The sequence below is a fragment of the Equus asinus genome, chromosome 3 (assembly GCF_041296235.1).
Source record: "Equus asinus isolate D_3611 breed Donkey chromosome 3, EquAss-T2T_v2, whole genome shotgun sequence".
Taxonomy (NCBI): Eukaryota; Metazoa; Chordata; class Mammalia; order Perissodactyla; family Equidae; genus Equus; species Equus asinus.
In genome coordinates, this window is record NC_091792.1 from 107,048,684 (window position 1) to 107,072,060 (window position 23,377).

Consider the following 23,377-nt stretch of genomic DNA (forward strand, 5'->3'; position numbering starts at 1 on the left):
TTAGTAGTTTCCATAAAAATATGTGTCTACTTTATATACATTATTACCAACTTTGCAACGATCTCTAAATTAGATTAGATATTACTGTTATTATTATTATAGCAATTTTATAGACAAAAAAACCAGAGAGAAAAGAAAACAACCAATTCATTCCAGATATTTATACAGGAGATTTTAGAGCTGGAAATTAGAGCAGTAGAGAATTTCTACTTTTGTCCACAACACCTTTATGTTGCACAGGAGAAAGAGATGCCAAGAGAGAAGGGGAAAAAAATTTACCCTAAATCAAAAAACTAGTTCATGGGAGAGGAAGGCCTACACACAAAATACGGATAATCATTACAACATCTGCATTTCCTGTTCTCACATTCTAAATCAAACTGTTGTAAAGCAATCCTTGGAACCTGTGGAACAAAAATCGGGAAGAAAAAAAAATTTCCAATCATAGTGACTTCTTAGAATCCAAATGCCTCTTTAATTATTTTGTGCCACAGAATTACCATATCATGGAGGAACAACATTTAAAAAGCACTGAGCTCACCCGTCTCAGAGCATCCACTGTCTAGTTCTCCAGTATTCCACTTGGGAAACAAGGTAATGTTTTCATACATTGTTTCTTTCACATCACAGACTGGTGAAAAAATATTTCAAAGCCTAATATGATTCTATGCATCAGAAAAATCAAAACATTTGTGAAGGTACCAAAACTAGTATACTAGAAATTGCTTTGAGAAATTTACTGTTAATTAATATAAGGATAAGCTTTATCTTCCTTTTAGGTTTTTATAAAGTGCAGCTAATATTTCGACACTGGCCGCTGCTTATTATGACACTCTGTCTCATAAAGTACTGAGGTTTTATTCTGAAGGTAGGACCAAGATCTTCAGGTTTCTAGAAATCCAGCAGCTGCTTACCTTGTGTTGGACCAATTTCTTCATCTGGAAATTGGAGACAAGACTACTTACAGTATATAGTTATTCTGAAGATTACAAGTAATATTATAAGAAGTCCTACACCATGTTTGCCATATAGCAGTTGTTTAGTAATTGCAACTATCTTAAATTTCCATCCATACATGTTAAATGTATGTCTAACTAATAACGAATGATTTTACGTTTCAATTTCTTTCACCTTCGTAAAATACAATCTCTAAGAAAAATTGATTGGAAAACAGTTACATAAAATTTACCTATTTCAGATATTTAATAAAAGGTAATAAAATATGCTTTACAATTTAAACAAAGCTTTGTCAATGTGAAATATGTCCTGTGCATATTGCAGGCATAAAATATTTTCATTTTAGAAGAGTAAATGAATATACCATCAACTACAGGTTATTATAAGTGTAAAGCTGAGATATTTTATACTATAGGATTAGGAAATCATTTTTAAATCATACAATGCAAATATTAAGCCAAATAATACTTGTATATATACACCTTCTGTATTCACATAGGTGTGAATCGCAAGCATATCTTAATATCATTGGCATAAAAATTAAAAGTAGCCTTTAAAAATAGATTTTAAATATATGCGCTATAAAGAGTAAAATATATGGAAAATATTCAAATAACTTTATAATTTTACTTTTTAATTTACCTACTGTGAAAAGAAGTTGAATTTGTAAGTTTGAAAACCTTGTGGATTTGTTTATAGCCACAGATTAGAGATTGATCTGGCTGGAAGGGATCTTAGAAGTCATGCAGTCAAGTCCCTTACATTAGCTGTGTTCAGTGAGACCCAGTGATGCTCAGCGGTTGTGAAAGCATTAGTAGGCAGCCCAGGGTCCAGCCAGGATTAGCAGGACACCTGATGCCCAACCAGGGTATTTCTATCTGCTACTTCTTAGGAGGAACCAGGCTGCATTTTGGCTGGCCTGATCTGATTTTAAAAGAGTATTCCTGTTGTATTTTGTGTTTCTGATAGTCTTTCTTCACAAAATGCCTGTCAGTAGGGATTAATCCTACAAATGGACTATATTTGAACCTTCTACATTTTAGCAAATATGGCTTTACATTATGTCCTTTGAATGACAACAAGGAAATGGCTCTTTCAAAATAAATTGTGATGTTTGTATTCATGAGCTTCTTAAAATGCATCTGCTTTTATTAATTTTTTATTTTTCAGTCTCCATTATCTGGTATAAAGATAATAATAGATAAATGTCAGATTGTGTAATTTTTAGAAGGCAAAATCTATTGTTGATTTTCTGTATGTTTTTTCAGGACCAAGTAACCATGAAGTTCTTCATTATTACCTGCCTTTTGGCTGTTGCTCTGGCAAAGCATGTAAGCATAATGGGGCACATGATACCCATTCTTATTTAAATATATGAGTGCACCGTTTACTATATGCAGAGGATGCAGGCACAGGCAGCAATGAATAGAAACGAAGTATGTAAACTTTTGACCCACAATCAAAGATAGTATTGACTCTATCTTACACACAATGTGAAGAGGAACAAACTTTCTATGAAGCTTATTCACTGTAGTGTTGGAGAAGCTATAGTTATAGGAAGAAAGAGCTAAATTCCCCTCCAAAATATGTTGGAATTTTCTAGAAGAGCTATTCCCTCTCCCCAGCATGTCTCTGGAATTGTAAGCCAGTCCCAGCACTGTAGTTTCGGATTCCAAAGTCAGCTGTCAATGAAGTGACAGAATTTTATTATTCTTGATAAAAAATAGCTCAGAAATCATGAAGATAAAATACAAAACAAGGACATGTGACAGAGGACAGATTAGTAGATCTGGATTTGAGCGATAACTTTGTAAATTATTCACTAAATAAAATAATGAAAATGTAGTAATAATATTTATGTCACAAAATAGTGAGTATGTAACTAGGTAATATATACAAAAGTGCTTTGTCAATGTATATATATATATACACACACACAATTTACATATATATTATCTATTTAATTTTAATCTATCAGCTTTACAAGCACCATTGTTCTCAGTGGAGCTCACACACCCACGTCGCTCCCACCCTGACATCTCACTCTCTCAGAAGGGCAATTTGACTTGCGGTGCTCAGAGCCTTTGCTAGAACACATATCCCTGTGACTAAGAGATACATACAGACAGGCATTTGTGCCATCTTACATTTGTAGTCAATTTTAGAATAAACCTAAAGTAGGAATTCTATTCCTAATATGAACACTTTTGTTAAAAAACAACAGCAGTGCTTCAGTTAGCAATATTGCACAGGATCAGTGGTTTCTTTTCTCTTAAACTACACTAGACATAACCACTCTCTTCTCCTTCTTTGTATTGAGAAGATGGCCTCAATCATTCCTTTTAATACACAGGATTACTCAGGTAAAAATAAGGAGGTGCCGCTAGCAAGTAATAGATCAGGATATTCAAAAGGACATGTGTCACAGTGTTCCTGGGAACTGAAGAGTGATGATGTCATTATTTTTCGATTGTATTTGAAATTGAAATAAATTTTTAAAGGAGGCCCTATTCTACTATATCTCCCCTAGAAAGAACTTAAGAAAAATTTTTTTGGCTGTTAAATAGTAGAGGGAGAGATTCACCTTAACATTTTAAATGAGGCATACAAGATAACGTTATGTGGATTTTTGTTATTTATATAGGAGATAAAGCACGTCTCCTCCAGTGAGGTAGGCACTTTATTATGAGGACAATTCCTGGCACCTAATTCCGCACAATATGTTCTGGGTTAATCATTCTCGTTTTTGTGATCAAGAACACTAGAGCTACAGCATCGTGGAAAATTTGAAATTCAATCATTGCTAAAAAATTTGAGGGTAATAAATCAAAATTTTGCATACAAACATTCTAAGATTGGATCTGTATGCTTTTTCACTTGCTTCTCCACTAGTCATCCAATAATTGTGGTGTTAGGACAGGGGTAACAGTGAGCCCTCAAGAGCTTGTGAAGGTGATGACAGGAATCCATTAGAGCTCCTTCTGGAGTGAGGGACTCAAACCCATCTGAATCTATATTAGGTGCTAATGTCTAGATGTCTTCTTGTCCGTGGGTGCATAACAGATGCCCAAAGCTCCTTCAGTGTTGCCCAAAGAATTACCATGTTCTCCTGCTGTATATTTCATTTAAAGATCAGGGAGGAAAAAAGAAAACTGTGCAGAGGACAAATAAAATGTTCCTTCCCTCTTTGTTATTGGAATTTGCAAAAATGTTGGAATTGGGTTATCACATAAGAAATTGAAAATGCAGAATATGTCGCTTAACTAGAATATAATGAGTTAATTATTTGGGAGAATAAAATTTTAGGTCAAATTCACTTTCCTTCAGGCAAAGGCTAAGTATTTTATCTCAAATTACTGGATGAAGAGTATGGATTGCTACTTCCTTGGGTAGGATGAATAAATATTTCATAAATATGTATTAAAAGTGCATTATCAATTTCTTTTTCTAAGGAATCTACCAATATCTCCCAAGAAGTAAGTCATAACTTCTTACATTAAATTCATTTAAAAAGTGATTTTTAATTTTTATATTGCTATGAAATAAATATTATTTGTTTTTTCAGAAATATAAGCAGGACAATAATGTGGCCTTCCAAACCAGCCAGGTAAAATTCATATTACTGTCTTCTTGTTTGATAAATAAGATATATTTTCTATCAATTATGTTATTTTCCTATCTGTGCATCTGGGTATTGTTTTACATCTCTGAATCTGAAGTAGGTGATGTTTTCACTGTCTTAACTGCTGTAAAATAATGTGCAAAGGATTCCAGGAGCACATATTTGTGGTCTACTCGTGACCCAAGTTTTCAAAGTGCTATCTTTCTGAAAGGAGTTTTTATTCGTGGTCCATCACCTTCCTTTCTGAGACCCTATTCAGGACTTTTTGATACACCATTTTATATTTTATAGCTATCATTTTATGCCAAAAAATTTTATACATGAATTACAGAAAAGTTTATTTCTCTAAAATTAGGACTTAAATCAGCCCCGATTTTGTTCATTTTCGGGAGAAAATTTCCTCCAATTCCTACTAGATATACTATCTTGATTTGAAATATGATAGTAATGTGTAGTATAATATTGCTCTGAGTAAAATTACCCTAGATGAGAAAGGCACTCAATATCAACACATTGATATTTCCAATTTGGAAATCAGGACAAAACATGCACTGGTCCTACTTTGAAAAATAATTCAATGGAAGAATATTTATTTGAATATGAATCAAGTAATCCACTAAATACTTTCCCTCTTAGTTCCCATGAAGAATAGAGACCTTAGTCATTTCCTGATTTTAATTAGGTAAGCTAATAGTTAATATTATTCTCAAAATTTACTCTTTTAAACTTAAATTTTTTTTTTTAAGATTTTTTTATTTTGACTTTTTCTCCCAAAGTCCCCCCCGGTACATAGTTGTATATTCTTCGTTGTGGGTCCTTCTAGTTGTGGCATGTGGGTTGCTGCCTCAGCGTGGTTTGATGAGCAGTGCCATGTTCACGCCCAGGATTCGAACCAACGAAACACTGGGCCGCCTGCAGCGGAGTGCACGAACTTAACCACTTGGCCATGGGTCCAGCCCCTAAACTTAAATTTTTTAATGCAAACCTTCTATAATCACTGCCTAAATTTCTTTCTGTAAAATCTACCACATTTTATGACATATATTTTTAAAAATACATTAAAATAAGTGCATAGTTATTAAAGTTAAAAACAATGTGTATCTATGTACAATCTAAATGAATTTTGATATCGATTCATTCATTCAACAAACATTTACTGAGAAAGAAGCATACTGCAGACACTATTCTAGGCCCTGGAATACAACATTGAACACAGCAGACCAAAGCCCTCCCTAATGGTGCTGACTGTTCAGTTTCCCACCATTGCCATATTTGTTACCAATTGAGAATTTTTGATCTGATTAATATAAACACATAAAGTGAAAGTAAATTCATCATTATGCTTCCATCTATGTAAGATGGGTTTTCTCTTTATAGTGAGTGGAAAATATAAACAATTTGTGGGAATAATATATCCAATTCTTTTTAATTAGAAAAGAATAGAAGGATAGATGAAAAGGTGAGACATTTTTGTTCATAGGAACTATATTTAATTGACAATATTTATACCTAAAATTAAACATTAATAGTAGCCTATAGACAATTTCTCTTTTAATAAAACAGAAAAATTTATATAAGGCTAAAAATTATCCTTTGACCCTGCCTATATTATTTTTATACCCATAAATTTTCTCATTCTCATAAGGGAGACACTACCATTGAAACAGTAGACAATGTTTATCCTTCGCATTTGATTTCAAAGGGTGGTTACAGTAAGTAAATATGAAAAATGAATGTATTGCTTTTATTTCAGTCCTTCTTTTGACATTTCATACTAATGATTAAGTAGGTAATTAACACGGAGCATATATAAAGTAACTACTGTTATCCAAGGTATAATGCTGAAGATTCAATTTCTTTGTGTCACCAGATTTTTATGATTATGTATTATTATTTTCTAAATTTCTCAGGAATCTTCTAGTGGTTCATCTAGTGAGGTAAGATACTGTTCCTTTTAAAGTCAAAAACCTATTTAAGAAATAGCAACTTTCCATTAATATTATACAATACTTGGATAATTCTTAGCAAATCCACATCTAAATATTCAAGGGAAGTAATGAGAAAACCACACACTTGACTCACAATTATTTCTTGGTGGCTGAAATCCACGATCTTCCTATGAAGCATTGTTTATTCTACCCTGTTCTCTCTGAAAATGTGTATGTAACTTCACAGGAAATTGCATCTTAAATCAAGTCAGTGCCAAATCAAGAGCTTGACAGTTACATTCACCATAGCTACACTTTGGAAACCCTCTCAATATCATCTAGAGGAGCAGTTCTCAAAGGGTAGTCCCCAGATTAGGAATATCAGTAGGATCAGGAAAAGTATGAGAAATATAGATTATCAGGCCTCACCCAACACCTACCGAATCAGAAAGTTTGAGGTGGAGCTAAGCTATCGAGTTTTAGTTTCAGTGAGGCCTCCAGGGGATACTGATGCACATTAAACTTTGAGAACTACTTTTAAGGGGGCTGAATGAGGGTTTGGGTTAGGAATCATGTAGGTCACCAGAACAAGAAACATCTGCCATGGGGGAAAAAGCCACAGTGTGAGCATGTTCTGAGAGAGCAGAGAGGATCATCATGGGTCTTGTCCAGAGCCTGGTGGCCTTGGGCAGCACCTGGATGCTCCCCAGTCAGTGCCTTAAGAAGCCTGCCTTCTCCTTTCTCTAGTCCTCAGTCTCAGAGACAGGCTGAGAGTCTCAGGCCATGTCTGTCATTTTGACAAAGAGCATACAAGGGTTTCCTTTGCCACACACCATGCAGGTCAATTTTGATCACCTGCCTGCACTCTGTCAGCGTATGAAATGGTTGAGGCAATTTAGGATTGATAATGTCTTTGAAATAAGACATATTTTTTGTCACGTTATTGTGTTGACACAAAGTAAGAGAGGGTTCTGAAGATAAATATTTAACTTAATTATTAATAAATACTTGATTTCTGAGTGCTAGTGGCTTGGGCTCTGAATGTTCAATTAATTGCCCCTAATTTTCCCTAAAATTATTTAGAGACAGTTACTGCTATACCGTTTAAGTAAGGCTATTTCTCGATTTGTTACTTTAGGAAACTACTGACAGCCTCACTGACGTAAGTAATTACCATTCTAATAAAATTAGTTCAATATAATTAAGTAATGTTTTTATTTTGCATTTCTCTAATGTGCTTTGCTTTTTAACAGAAAATTGAGCTGACTAAGGAAGAGAAGCTCTACCTAAAACAGCTGGTAATTTTTCATATAATTTATTACTTCAAGTTAAAGAATATGTTTTATAATTCAACTCTTTCTTATCCCAAATGATTACTTATCATTTCTTAACAATGAAATGTTTAACACCAAGTTTATGACAAAAATCACTTTTTCCCTTTCTGCTGTCATATGTAAATATTATCTAAACAAACAGACCTGGAGTTAGCTTTTAAGAAAAATGATCAATTATCAAGTTAAACTTGGAAGAGATACAAACCTTAAGAAAAATGTTCTTAAGTTCTTAAGTGATCTGAGATCACACCATAGTCTGAAAGCATAGAATTGCTTGCGGCACTTCTCTTTGAAGTAGCAACATGGACCAATCGGTTAAGGCAAATGCTATTGAGTACTCTCGTCCCAAACCATAGGCCATCATGTGACCCATGTTCCGTGGACTAGAGAAGTCTGGAAGGCCAGGAAAGAGTTGGATGACTTCTGTTACAACACTTGTTCAGCAAGTGATTACTTAACCTCTCCAAACGAATTTCATCAACTGAAAATAAAGTTAGTAATACTAATTCTGCAGATTTTTATGAAGATGATGTTATAGGATATGTAAATTGCATGATAGAATATTTCAAACACAAAAAATGCACCAAAAGATAGCAATTGTTATTAAATTTATACACATTGGAAAAATCCATTCTAAATCTTTTATTACAGGAGTAGCTTCTTCTTGAGCATTTCAAAACAAGATCTCCAAAATAAAGCCATTTTATTTTTAGAAAGTTCTAATTGCTCTAAAATCTTTCTAAATCTTCTAATAATATTCTCTCCTTGTACCATTCTTATTATAATCATGTGTACATCCAACGCTTATCCCCAGGTGGTTCTAAAGATAAACTGACTTTCTACACACCTACTTATGTCATCTATATGAACAAAACATTTTTCAAGAGTTAAGATCCAGTATTAACTGATTCCATTTTTAATTTCTACAGTAGTCTATGGTCAAGTATACATAACTAAATCAAAGTGGGAACATACTAGAATATTTATTCAGCTGAATATATGTGATTGGTATTATGTAACACTCTACATGTATCAAATCAAGTAACACTTCAAGTTAAGTGATGCTCCGAGAGTTAAGCAACCCACCCAGGGGTGTGGGAAAAGAGGCTGAATTGTCCCTGACAAAAGTACCAGGGTTTTCCAAACACATGTTAAAAAAGGAAAGACAAACTTAGACAGTTTTCCTGATAATTCTCTACTCTTCTTCTTATACATTCTTTTACTTTTTTACATTCAGTTATTTTGAACTGGAGGCCTTAACTAGCTGATTTCTTCAATTCTGAAGTTCACTTTATGAATGTAGACACTGTTCTCGTGGATTTTATATAAAAAATTCTTTGGCTTTTTTTTTGTCAATTTGGCATCATTCTCATGTTATCTAAATAAAGTTTTAATTCATTTGGTTTTGGTGTAAGTATTGATACATTTATTTCCTTCAAGAATAAATACAATCAGTTTTACCAGGAGTTGGACTTTCCCCAATATCTTCAGGCTTATAATCAGCATCAGATAGGAGGAAGCCATGGAAGCCCATGAAGACAAATGACTATCATCTGTTTCCCCTTCTGGGAAATTCTACTACTTTTCTTGTAATATACCAAGAATATTACAATCATTTAAGGAGACACTAATAATTTAATCCCTTTACCCTGCGAATAGTAAAAAACCGCACACCAATCCCTTCCTTGACCTCTAAATTTACATTTCCTCAGATGATCACCATTTACCTGTGGTGCTCAGTCTTTGCTACCTCGTTTATCTCATTATTTTAGGCATGTGTCCTGGCAGACTTTGGCATCTCCTTAATTTGTAGCCAATTCAACAGTAAAGCTAAGATAGAGAATTGCATATGCTACATGTGCAATTTAGGAGAAAAGAAGAAAAATACTTTGGTGGTCAATTTTGTACATGGAACAATAGTGTCTTCTTCCTTAGACTCTACTAGTCTTAACCACCTTCCTCCTTATCTTTTTATTTTGCTCTGTGCCTCAATCACTCGTCTTAATAAAGTATTTTTGCTCAGCTAAAAGTATATTTCAGTTCTAGCGAGTGGCTAACATATGAGTACTTTCGCCAAAGTTGGATTTTTTGCCAATTATTTGAAAATATCATTAAGAAAATGCTTTAATGTTCAAATCTTCTTTTTATAGAGGACTCTTGTCCAATACTGTTATTTTCAACACTTAGCATAAAACTAAATATACATTTCCTTACGTGATAAATACATAACTATATTAAAATATTGCAGTATTCTTTAGCACATTTCTACATAGTGTATACTGCATTTTAAGATGTGGGAACTTTAATAGCTATAATCCAGCACTTGAACCAATTCCTAAATATAATAAATATATTAAGTTAAAACATTAATTTCTTTCAAGCACAGAGTCATGTGGGTGTTACAATTGCAGGAAACCACAAAGGTTTTGCAAAGGAAGCCCAATTCAACTAAAATCTCCCTAGAAAGGGAAGACATTCCACATGGCTATTTGATTAGGCCATTAAATTGAAACTTATTTTTTGTTTTTATATAGGAAAAAGAGCACCACTCCTCCAGCGAGGTAAGGGGCTTTCCCGTGAAAACAAAATCATGGCATGTAGTAACAGATCTTAAGTTATGTACAAGACTATTCTTATTCTAAATTTTTAATTTTTATGCATAAGGTCAGTTACAAGTAGAGAAAATGAAAATAAAAAGTATGATGATGATAAGAAACATTTATGGGAACAGAGTAAAACTGTGCACATTTAAAGTTAGCAAGATTAGATTTGCGTGCTACCAGACTCTAGCAAAAATGTTCAACACCATTTCCTTTGCTAGAGGTGACTGAATAACAATATTACTCCAGGAGTCATTTTCATAAAGTGGTGTCCGTGCTCAATTTCATAAAGTGGATGGAAAGAACCCCATCAGGAGTAAGGATTCAACTTTATACATTAAGTTCTAATTTCCAAATATTTTCCTGGCAATGGTGCATACTGTAAATGTCTGAAGACAGACTGAACATCACCTATGGATTTGCTTGGTTTGTTCCTTTGTATTTCATTTATGAAAATGTGGTAAACTGCATGGGAGAAAAATAACATTTGAATGGACAAGTAATTGAAATGTATTCTTTCTTTTCCTAAGGAATTTACTAGCATCTCCCAGGAAGTAAGTCACTACTACTAAAATAAATCAAGTTTTAAAGTTATTTTTTATTTCACTATGGTTATACAATGAGTGTTATTTACTTTGCATAACTAAACACGGGACTTGATTGATGAACGAAATTCCTTATTTCCCATGAGGAATGGAGATCTTTCCATTTAGTGATTTTTGATTCTTATATAATCCCCAGAATTTTTTCATTTGTTATTACTATATTTGCTTACCTAAGCAAATATTTACCAATTATTTTCCCTGAAATCTACTCCAATAGAAATTTTATGTAAAAACTATCCAAAACAAGATATGAATACTTTTACACACAAAACCCATTTAATGTACTTTGCAACAAACACAGTACAATTTAAAATGATTCTTAATGTACTAACTGAATTAAACTTATGAATATACTTATTTCTAAGAAATATGTATTTCCCAAGTACTATGTCCTTTACATGATTCTTGATCTTGGGAATACAACAATGAATAAGGGAAGTAAATCCCATTCCATGTGGAGGTTACATTCTAGTAACACACTGATTGTGTTTTTCCACTATTTAGGGAACTCAGATACAATTCAAATAATGGGAGCAAATGCATTTCTTACTCTTCTTTTTATGGAAAATGGACTTTTCTTGCTAATCCAAAAAGGAAATTCTGTATAACTAGTAGAGTGAAAGCAGTGTGTTTAATTCTTCTTTTCTTTCTTTAAGAAAACCTCAAAGAAGACTGTTGATATGGTAAAGTATTTTTATTTATATATGGGTGGATTAGGGTTAAAATGTTAATGAGAAGTGGCATGCCTGCAAGTTTACCCTCTTAACAAACCAGGAAAAGATAACTTTAGTTGCATAAAAAATACAATTTTTATATGACCTCTGGATTGTATTTTCTTTAATTGTTCTTAATTCTCTCAGTTAAGACATTTCCATTTATATCTAATTATCTTTTCTATGTTATACATTGTTTTTAAAAATGAGACCAATTTCACAATTTTTTTGAAAGACAAGTTATTTTTGCCTGCCATAGTATTGCTCATGTTGGTAACATGAACATTTCTATCATACTACTGATATTTAAAAAATGATCATGCTACTGATTCAATTAGTCTTGGTCTCCAGATTTTGATTATATTATTAAATTTTAAAAAAATTCCCCAAAGACACTTGTAGTAACTCATCTAATGAGATAAGTGATACTTTCTTTTAAAGTCAAAGAAACAAATGATCCATCTAGAAACAGCACATTTTTATGCTGGTGTATTATTTTATAGCAAATTAGAAGCTTCTAATTTTTTTTCCAAAGTCACATCAAAATATACAACAGAAATAAAAGGAAAATTGTGTAATAAATATATTCAACTCAAAGTTATTTGGGGTTGTGAAATTAACTATCACTTAACCAACATTAACTGTTCTATTCCATATTCTTGGATAATGTATATCTTCCTCTGCCTCTTCGGAAACTGCATTTTTTAAAAAAATAACCCAGTAGAAAATTAAGAGCCTATAAACTACTTTCACCGTAATTTTCTCTCTCAATACTAATGAGGGGGCTGAATCCTAGAGCGGGTTGTACAAGTTGCATAGGTGACTAGTACAATAAGTGCCTGTTGTGATGGAAAGAGCCAGGTGAGTGAGCACAGCGGGGAAAGGGTCCTGGAGATGGTGAAGCATAGATTGTGACCTGATGTCTCGTGGCCTGTGGCACAGATCAAGGCCTTCCTCCCCAGTGCCTTAGGAAGCGTGCTTCTCCCTGTCATTCCATCTCAAGTCTCAGTCTCAAACTCAGAGCCCAGGCCACTTCTAGAAACCACATGCAGGCTTTCCTTTACCTCCCACCTCACCAGGCCACTGTGTTCATTGTGTACTTGGCCTATACTCTGTGGTCATTTTTCAGTGTTTGGATGTATATGGATGGAGACTTTGTAACAAAACCTATCTTCAGCAGTGTGTCGGTATGTTATCCCAGAGCATGTGCTCACTGATGAATGCTTCAGCGTATCAATTCTTAATTAAATCTTATGTTCAGTAGTTAGCGCTGTATTTCTCATTAGCAATAGGCTGGCTCTAAATCATTCCATTATTCCTAGCTCTCTATCATAACTAGTTAGGTTCAATCACTCTTATGTCATCCAATCACAGCTGATTTTTATTATCTTTTCCTAAGGGATCTACAGAAATATTCCCTGAGGTAAGTAATTTCCCTTGAAATAAAATATATTTAATATTACCCAGGAGTGATTTCTTTTGTATTTTCATTAACAAGTGTTTTTGGTTCTTAACAGGAAATTGAGCTGAGTGATGAAGAAAAGAATTACCTGAAACAGTTGGTAATTAATTTATAAACCTATAATTTAAGTACAAGAATAATTGCAGATTTTTCTTCCCCCAAATTATCATTTATCATTCAATCCGAAATTAAAATAGCATTCAAAATAAACCATATTTCTGTTATTGTTGTTATTGTGGTATGCAGCCATTGTCTTTGCAAATCCATATAGACTTATCTTTCAGGAAAAATTATTTTGAGCAATTATCTGATTGATTTTGGAGCAGTTGCAAACCTCAAAATATGTTGGGCTTTGTTCAAATGATCTATCCTCATAGTGCAACTACACTCCAAATTCTCTTCAACACTATGGCGTGACCTGGCATCTCAAAATTAGAGTCTTAGTGACTGTTTTCAAACCATAGGAATTCTCATTACCAACCACTGTGGCCTGGAGACACACAGATCTCGGGAAAGGACACAAGCTTTGGAGTCAGGCAGTTTATAATCAAACTCCAGCTCCACTGCATTTGCTGTCTGTGACATTTTTAAAGTACTTCATCCTTTCAGTTATGGTATTGTAGGAAGACATTTCCTCTACCTCCTCTGGATCCTTCTGGCCAGACAATGAATTAAATTCATGTGAGACAGAATAACAGGAGAAAGTTAAACAAAGCTTGACAACATGTATACATGGGAGAGGCTCAGGCAAACTGACCAACTCAGCCAACAGGCTGAGGCTGCCTCTTGAAGTATCTTCAGCTACAGACAAGGAGGACGTTTGGGGCAGTGGTTTGGTCTTCAAACGGGAGGAAGGCAACCCACATGGAAATGGAAAAGCAGATGTTCGGTAAATAAAACTTTGAGAAGAGTGGGCTTAGCAAGGATCCTCCCAGTCTACCAGAACCCGAAGTTATCTACGGTGATGGGCTGTCCTGGGGACAGGCCTTTATTTTAAATTTCTTTCAGGTACTTAGAGGGGAAAAGTGAATGTTCTTGCTGAGTCTGAGCATTTATTGTCTTTAGCTCGAAATAGTCTGCATACCAGAGTGGCACATCTTGGGGTGGCCTGCCCTGAACCCCATCAGTATCCTCAACTCAAAAATGAGCATAGAAATATACTATTGACTCTGAAGGCTCTTTGTGAGGGTCACTCCAGGTTATATATGTAAAATGTGTAATGGAATGCTAGGGATACACTAAATGTATTAATACTATTAAGCATTACTCTAATCATCCTCCTATACAATGTAGAAATTTCCTTTAAAGCTTTTTATAACAGAAGCAGGGTTTGCTTCAGTGTTCTCAAACTATCATCTGCCCGAATGAAAACCTGCCCAGTTTAGTATGTTCTCATTGCTATGAAGACCTTCTTTACATTTCGTCAAAATGATTCCTGTAGCATTCTCCCATTGTATCAATTATGTATCATAGCCAGGGATCCACTCAGCGCTTGTTCCCTGGCAATTAAGAAGACAGCTTTACATTCAGAAGAACTGAAAGTTATTCTGTGGGAAACTGTTATTTTACTTCCATCCTTATTCCATACAATAATCTACTGTAAGGCTGATGAAGCAGGCTTAAAGAAAGAATTTGGAGGTAGGGAACATTCATTGTCCATAAAATATGTGACTAACACTATTCAGGATGCTCTCTTTATATGAAGTCGTGTAATCCTACACTGTAAGTAACGCTCAGAGATGAAGCAACTGCTCTGAGTCGTAGATTCCAGTGAAAAAAAATCACTAGAAATTATGCTGAGCCCCTTCAACTCTAAAGACCAGAAATGGAGAAACAAATGAAAAACTGAGATAAGATACTTCTCTTGGTAATCCAAAAAGATTCTCCTCTTGCCTTATTACATATACATTTTCTTTTTCTCTTAGACTTTTCTGCATGAGTGAATTAACCAGATAATTTCTTTAATTCTGTAGTTCACTCTATATTGTAAAAATATTTAGAATGTGTTATATTTAAGTAACTCTCCTTTTGCTGGGTCTACTTAGAATACTTTAAAAATATCAAAATATGTAAAGTTGTAATTCATTTGGTTCCATCTATCTCTCTTTTAAACACTGGAGGACATTGAGTGAGGATAGTTATTAATAATTTTATTTCTTTCTAGGTGAAAATCAACCCAAAGTTCCCCTCTCCCCAGTATTTCCAGGCTGTTCATCCACAGCAGATACCCATGAGCCCTTGGAATCGCATTAAGGAAAACACCTACCCATTTATTATCACTTTGGTATGTTTGCTTTTTTTTAAGTAACAAAGTTATAGTTGTTATAGTTGTCTTTTGCAAAAAGACGTCTAAAGAAATTAAAGAAAACATCCAAAGGTCTCACCTAGAAACCATATCAAATTTAAATTAAAATGTCAGAGCCAATTATTAAAATAAAAAATTATATAGTTCAAATGTAACAAAATCACAAAAATATGGTAAAAAATTGCATTTTTATTGGATTTCAATTTCCTAAACATTTGTGTACATAGTTTGTTTGATTTCTATAGCAATTCCATGATATGGGAAGATATAGATAATATTAATTTGTTTTACAAAAAGAATCTGAAACTTTAAGAAGTGGAATAGAATTCTCAAGCTATATTTAATAGTCCACCTTCATATAATGAAAGTATTTTGATTTAAGTAGCTTTCTTCAGGTGAGGACTAAATAATACAACAGGAAATTGAATCCAGAGGGTTACTAATTTTGTATAAATATTAATGATTTACCATCAGAAGTCCTAGGATTGAATTCCAGATCTGGTAATTCTCTGGATGATATTTTCTATTTTTATTTTCTCCGTGTGATTGAATTTCCAAGACAGGCGTGTAGCACATGGAGATAATTTTCATAATAGAACATAAGACTTTCACAATTTATGTTTCAATGGTAAATGCCTAAAGATGCCCTAAATATTTCAAGCGAGAAGTAAACATTCTTCGCGAATTAAAACAAACCAAAGTTTTTTTTTTTCTCTTAAGAGAAACTTTTAAGATTCTTGAATTAACTGCTGCTTCTGGAGCTTAGGTAAGTGCCTTTAAACCTGCATGTAGAGCCACAATTTAAGTAGGCTCTTTACACGATCTGATTTAAATCATTGTTTAGCTTGTAAAATATTTAAAATTGTGCTATAAACTTTTTGATTTACAAATGATTTATCTGTGTTATTTGCACGCATATGCTTTTCGGAAATATTTTTTTAAAATTATAGAAAATATCTTTTCTGGATACATTCACCCGGAAATAACGGCTCTGAGTAGAAATCTTCATAAGCACAAGTATCCACCATGGTCACTAATGTTTTCCTTTCACCTTTTGGTTGATCAGGAAACTCAGAATCATATTTTCTTCTTGGGGGAAGATAGATATTTTTGGGGCTTTTATTTAAAGTGGAGCTTTTTTATGACAAATTATTCTGCAGCAATTGCTGTGGGAAAACTCATTGATATTTTTTTCTTCTTGAAATCTGTAAAGCCTACTTTTCTACCTGTAGTCGTTGTCCCTCGCTTTGAGATTTCAACCAAGATTCCATTCGCCTCCACATTAGATTCAGAGTCATAATGGAGACCTAAGTCAACAGTGAGCCAAAGTGAGGGTCTTCTTTATGGTCACCTCCTATTTTCCCTAATGTTTTCATTGTAATGTTAAAGTTTTCTTTCTTAGGAAGGTTTATCTCCCTCAATTTATCTCCTTTGTCTTTTTTACAGTCCCAAATTTAAACTGTTGCTCAAAACCTATATGTATATGTAGTAAAATAATACATATACAGGGCCAACATAACAAAGTATACAATGGGAAATCCGATAGTAATAGCTGATACTTACTGAGTGCTTAAAATGTGTCAGCCACTGTTCTAAACCCTTTGCCCATATTAACTAGTTTCATGCTCACATGAACCTGTAAGGTTGTTAACATTATCAAGCAATGTGTAGATGGTGCAAGCAACGCTCAGGGAGGTAAAGTCAATTGCCCATGATGACAGTGCATGTGATAAGTGCAGGAGGCAAGATTCCAACAGAGGTGTCCAGCCCAAGGGCTCTTCCTCCGAAACACTCCACTCCTGAGGCAACACTGCACACCTAAGCCAGCTAGAGATTAATTTGAGAGGGAGATTTTTACCTTTTAAAGGTGTTCGTCCCATAGCTTGATTCTCTTCTTCAGTTTGGCCCTCCTGATGATGAAAGGAGATCAGGCAACTTTTCCAAATAATGTTATGTGAGAAAAATAACATGATTGATGTGAATCAAAGCTGGGTTGTAGTTGTATTTTCTGAATAGGAATATTCATTTTGCTGTCATTCATCCATTCTATATTTTGCAGTCGCTTATCATGAGTCCCGCTAAATGAGAGACGAGAGAGAGAAATGAGGTACTGACAGAACTCTCCTTAATTTCAGTTCTAAAAGGAGAAACAAATTTACAAAGAAATTTTGTTGTCGTTAGTTCCATTGAGTCAATTCCAACTCCTAGTGACTCTGTGTACAGCAGAGCAGAACTCTGCCTGGTCTTTTTGAGCCATCCTCCCACCTTCCTGAGCTATACTGGACAATGCTCCACTGTTATTCATAAGATTTTCGTGGACAATTTTTTCAGAAGAGGGTGGCCAGGTCCTTCTTCCTAGTCTGTCTTAGTCTGGAAGCTCTGCTGAAACCTGTCCACCGTGGGTGATCCTGCTGGTGTTTGAAATACTGGTGGCATGGCTTTCAGCATCACAGCAACACACAGCCACCACAGAATAACAACCAACAGATGGGTGATGTGGTTCCCTGGCAAAGAAAGGAACCCAGCCTGGGGCAGTGAAAGCATTGAATCTTAACCAGTGGACCATCAGGACTGGCTATAAAGAAATTTACTAAGTGCTAAATTAGAATTATGACCATGATACAGTTGGTAGTATGAAAAGATCAATTGACACATCAGATTAAAACCTGAACTATGTCGTTTAGGAAAATGAGAAATAGACAAAGCAAACAATGTCAGAAGGATATCCTAAGGCAGAAGCAAATGAAATTGACAGAATATTTACAAAATAAGTAAATTTACTATAAGGAAGAAAGTTTCTAGTAAAATGAATTTTGAAGGGTTTATTTTTTAAAGATATTTTTTAAAAACTTTTTCAAAAGGACATTTTGCTAAATACAATGATTTGACAAATCTATATTCCAATTAAATCAAGAAATAGTCATGGTAACAAGTAATAGTATATTTTATGCAATAAACTACTTCGAAATTAAAAATTATTAAAATGTTCCTTTAAAATTTGCCAAAAAATATAAGTATTTCTCATTTAATGGAGGCATAAATAGAACTAATACAGAATCTGGTTATTAACTATCAGTCATTTGGTCATTTATATAACAAACACTAATAGCCTATTATGTTGACTCTAGAAAATATTAATTAGTAATAAATATAAATAATTAGTAATAAGTATAAACATAAATAATTAGACCAGAATGTATGTTTGCATGTTTCTAAGTATTATGCACATATATGTATACACTTACCACATATGTATATCATGGAATATAAATTTTATAGCTAATCCAATATTTTCTCTTTTTTCATAGGTTTGACTGGAAAAATCATTCCTATAAAGTTTTCTCATCTATCATATCACCTCATGTTATCGACATGTTTTGACATGCTTGTTGAAAATACAACAATATTGAGCCCAAAGAAGATTACGTGGAATCTTTTCTGTATTGTTTATATTCTTCTTTTTATTTTATGTTGGATATGCCAGATCTGGACATATTAAGTGTACTGATGATTAATTGAAGTCTTTTCAGTGCTGTTTCCGGGATATAGATACACGTATCTCTTGCCAAAACATTAAAATTCCAAATGCATTTTTAGCTGTGTGGTCTTTTTTTTCCATTCCTCATACTGAGAGACCAGGTCACTGTTACTAGAATAACTAGTTTGATAACAGCTAACTTTAACTTAGTTTGGACAGCACTGAAATAACTTTGTACGTGCTTAGGACCCTTAATTTCAAGTGTGCCTCTTATACTTGATATCTTTGAATGCTACAAATCTATAGGCCCATCTACAGCTGTATTTTAAGCACTAATTACTCTTTTTCCTAACATCTCTCCAATTTGTTCCTGTCTGTATCAAACAACTTTCACCAAAATTCTGAAGTCTTCTATCACAGTCTCTGTTGACCCAGGTGAGAACCCACCATGTGACTCCATAAAAAACAAGTCAGGCACTGAGAACTTCAACCTCTAAGGCCTTCCATTGTGGTTTAGACTTTCTTTCAACAAACACTGAGCATCTATAATATGCCAAACATTTTTTCTAGATGTTGTTGTACACCAGAAAACAAATCAAAGATCCTGGCTTCATGGTGCTTACATTCTAATCATTGGAGGAAGACAACAAATAAGAAAAGAAACAATATGTAATATGCCAAGTGGTGATAACCGCACTAACAAAGAATAAGGCAGAGGAGTAGGAGAATATTGAAGATAGGGTGGTCCAGAAAGCAGTTCTGGCAAGTTGAAGTTTAACCAGTGAAATCAAAATAATGTGAATTAGCTGGAGGAACACAGTTCCAGTAGAAGAATCAATAAAAGCGAATTCACTGAGATGGGTGCATGCTAGAGTAAAGAAAAAACTCTAGAACGCCGAGCATGTCTTGAGAAAACCCAGGGATGGGAAGAATTCAAAGAAAGTATGTCAGGGAGGGGTGTTTTACCCAGGCAGCTAAATTCCAAAGGAAAAAACCCAAATCTCCCACCCATATAACTGTCCCCTCTGTAAGTTTATGTTTCTTATACTTTACTGGACGCTCAAAACTGCTTACCAAACATTTCCTTGTTGGAATTAGAGTTAGCTATATTTTCCTGTTTGTTCTTCAGAAACTGTTAACAGCTTCATGATTCTCCTCAAGGCTTTAATTATCTCCCCTCCACTCATTATCAGAAAAGAATCTCCCTTTCTCCATCAGAGAGAGTATATAAAACCCTTATATATAAACCATTCAGCATAAACAACACCAACCTCCCACTTGACTTTCACCTTCTAGTCTCGAAGGTATGCTGATCTTGTAGTCTTCAGCCAATTTCTCTTTCTCTTCCTTTTCTTCTTACCAAAGCTATTCTTCTTTAATAAGAATGATTATGATGTAAGTAGTAATAATTATTATGACACCTAAAATTTACTGAGCGTCTATCATGCGGAGTGTGATTAATATTCATTGTCTCAATTAATTCTCACAATTATTAATAACAATGCAACAAAGGCAATTGTAGCTTGCCCCCAAGGACACTACTGTATTCGGTCCTATCGATTAAGTTCTACTTGTTAGTACGTCTCCTTGTAATTCTCGTTCTTGGACTGCTTCTATATATTTTGCATCTACTTCTTTTTCTCAGACATAACATTGATGTTTTCTAGGTTTCTGACTTCAGCCTCATTTTCTTCTGACTATATACCTTCTATTCTATCATCTTGCCACTTTAAGAATTTTAATTACCTATTGTCTGTAGGCCACCTATAGTCTGATAACACCCAAATCTTTAAATACAGTCCTGAATTTCTGCCTCCCAATTTACACTGACATACCCAATTATGTATATCTCTGTTTATTTTATACTGAAGTTAAAACATAAGCACCATGAGTATCTTTCCATTTGAATCCTTTAGCTTCAGAATGCATCCATGTGAAGTCAGTTTGTTTGTCAAATGTGTTCTACACAAATGTCGTTTGACCTGACAAATTTGTCAGGTCTATATTTTTTATTATAATAAAATGAAACAAGAAGATAATATTAATGTAGCTGCTTTTGCAGATAACTAAATAGACTTCTAGGATTTGTACTCTCTCCTGGGACTCTCCAGACTATAACTTTTCTCATGTGTATAGGTTGACTGTGAGACTTTCTTTTCCCCACTAACTGGAGTAGTTAAAAAAGCGAAAAAAAAAAAAAAAGATACCGTTAAGACCAATGTCAAAGAGCATATGCCTATGTTTTCTTCTAGGATTTTTATGATCTCAGGTCTTACATTCAAGTTCTTAATCCATTTTGAGTTAATTTGTAGGCATGGTGTACGACAATGGTCTACTTTCGTTCCTTTGCATATGGCTGTCCAGTTTTCCCAACATCGTTAACTGAAGAGACTTTCCTTTCTCCATTGTATGCTCTTGGCTCCCTTGTTGAAAATTAGCTGTCCATAGATGTGGTTTTATTTCTGGGCTCTCAGTTCTGTTCCATTGATTTGTGTGTCTGTTTTTCTGCCAGTACCACACGCTTTTGATTACTATAGCTTTGTACTATATTTTGAATTCAGGGAGTTTGATACCTCCAGCTTTGTTCTTTTCTCTCAGATTTGCTTTGGCTATTTGGGATTTTTTGTTATTCCATATAGACGAATAATTTTTTTTTTCTTTCAAGACTTAGAAGCAACCCAACTACCCATCATTGGAAGAATATGGTGTATACATGTATACACTGGAAGACTACTCAGCCAAAAAAAGAACAAAAGTGGGCCATTTGTGACAACATGGGTGGACCTTGAGGGTATTATGATAAGTGAAATAAGTCAGAAAAAGACAAATACTGTATGATTTCGTTCATATGTGGAAGATAAACAGAAAACGCATAGATAAGGAAAACAGATTGGTGGCTAGCAGAGAGGAAGAGGGTGGTAGGAGAGTGAACGGGATAAAGGGGCATGTATGTATGGTGGTGGATAAAAACCAGACTATTGGTGGTGAACATGGTGCAGACTACATAGAAGCTGAAAAAAAATAATAGATACCTGAAATTTACATAATGTCATAAACCAACATGACCTCAATAAAATAACTTCAAAATATTAACACAGAGAAAGGAAGCATAAAAGCTTGGCATGTATTGCATCCTTATGGCATCATCCTTATAAAATTGCAATAGTCCTGTGTCAAGTATTTGTCTTCCAAATGAAACACCTTTCATTTTCAAGGACATGAAACTGGTTCATAGAGATAAAAGTGCTTTTTCCCCTTTATTGCAAAAAGCAGGGCATGTTCTTGCCCATCAGTCTTTTAAAACTATCTCCTGTTCATGGAGTATGAGATTATAGATAACATGAAAAAGCTACTTTTGTATTTATCGTCTATTCTTTTTGTTTCTGATCACCAAGCACAATCTGCACACTTCCAATAGTGTTGGATTAAACAGGAGGACTCAATAATGTGCTGTTTCAATGCTCCAAAGTAAAATAGGAGTCGAGTTACATTTAAAACTAGTTTTTAAACTTCTTCATTTATATGACGGTAGCTACATTGGAGCTTAAATTTCCAAATGCCTTATAGACTCTTTCTTTTTTATATTACTTTCTATCCAAAGAGTCACATAACTCTCAAATTTCCAGTGCCTTGAATAGTGCTTAATAACTGTTGTTTGGATGAAAAAGTGAATAAAGCAAGAAAAGAAAGAAATCTGGAAGAAAGGAAAAAGAAAGAGAAAAGATGAATGTACTCAGACTGCAATCCATTTCAAAAGTGACTAATGCAGGATGTAGTTATCTTTAAAAATTATCCAAATAACTATGAAGTGTGTAATTCAGATTATGTACAGTAGGGGAGAGCCTATGTAGCTACAATCTTGTCATCTCTTGTAATCTTTTCTCTCTTGTAATCTCTTGTAAAATTTTTTTATTTGAATTATCTAGCTGCCTCCTTTGAACATACACATTCTTCTCTATATTACCCAGAAATGGGTTAAGGGAGAAAATTTCCAGTGGGGCTCTTTTAATATTCTCTAGAAATATTTCCTTAAAACACATGATACAAAAATCAACCTCAAGTTTAATTTTGAGCCCAAACTTATGGACAAATAGCCTATTATTGGACTCAGCATATTTAACCAAAACAAAATTAACAATAACATTCTGTTTTGACAAAGGTTAATTATCCAACCAAAAGGAAATAAATTCAGTACAGGAATTTGCTTAGTGAGGCAGTGAGAAGAGTTATTTTTCTATCACATGTAAATATGTCACTACATAGCCTCACTTGAAGGGCATGAGTTCTCCAAGACCCAAATTAAGTGGATTTAATTCCATGTGGTAGGGTTCAGTTTGCTAAGTGAGACATAATAAAGTTCTGACCTCAAGGCA

General features: G+C 34.1%; 1 protein-coding gene across 1 annotated transcript; it reads left to right on the forward strand.

Moving 5' to 3' along the window:
- The first annotated feature begins 558 nt into the window (after window positions 1-558).
- On the forward strand, window positions 559-19,091 carry LOC106828076 (alpha-S2-casein-like). The gene is made up of 17 exons (XM_070506585.1): window positions 559-594; window positions 2,226-2,288; window positions 3,602-3,628; window positions 4,410-4,433; window positions 4,523-4,564; window positions 6,490-6,516; window positions 7,646-7,669; window positions 10,376-10,402; window positions 10,972-10,995; window positions 11,703-11,729; window positions 13,159-13,182; window positions 13,277-13,321; window positions 15,053-15,057; window positions 15,382-15,505; window positions 16,247-16,292; window positions 17,586-17,633; window positions 18,835-19,091. The coding sequence occupies exons 2-14, from the start codon at window positions 2,238-2,240 to the stop codon at window positions 15,383-15,385; spliced, it is 351 nt and encodes a 116-aa protein (XP_070362686.1). The 5' UTR covers window positions 559-594; window positions 2,226-2,237; the 3' UTR covers window positions 15,386-15,505; window positions 16,247-16,292; window positions 17,586-17,633; window positions 18,835-19,091.
- Window positions 19,092-23,377: the final 4,286 nt, after the last annotated feature.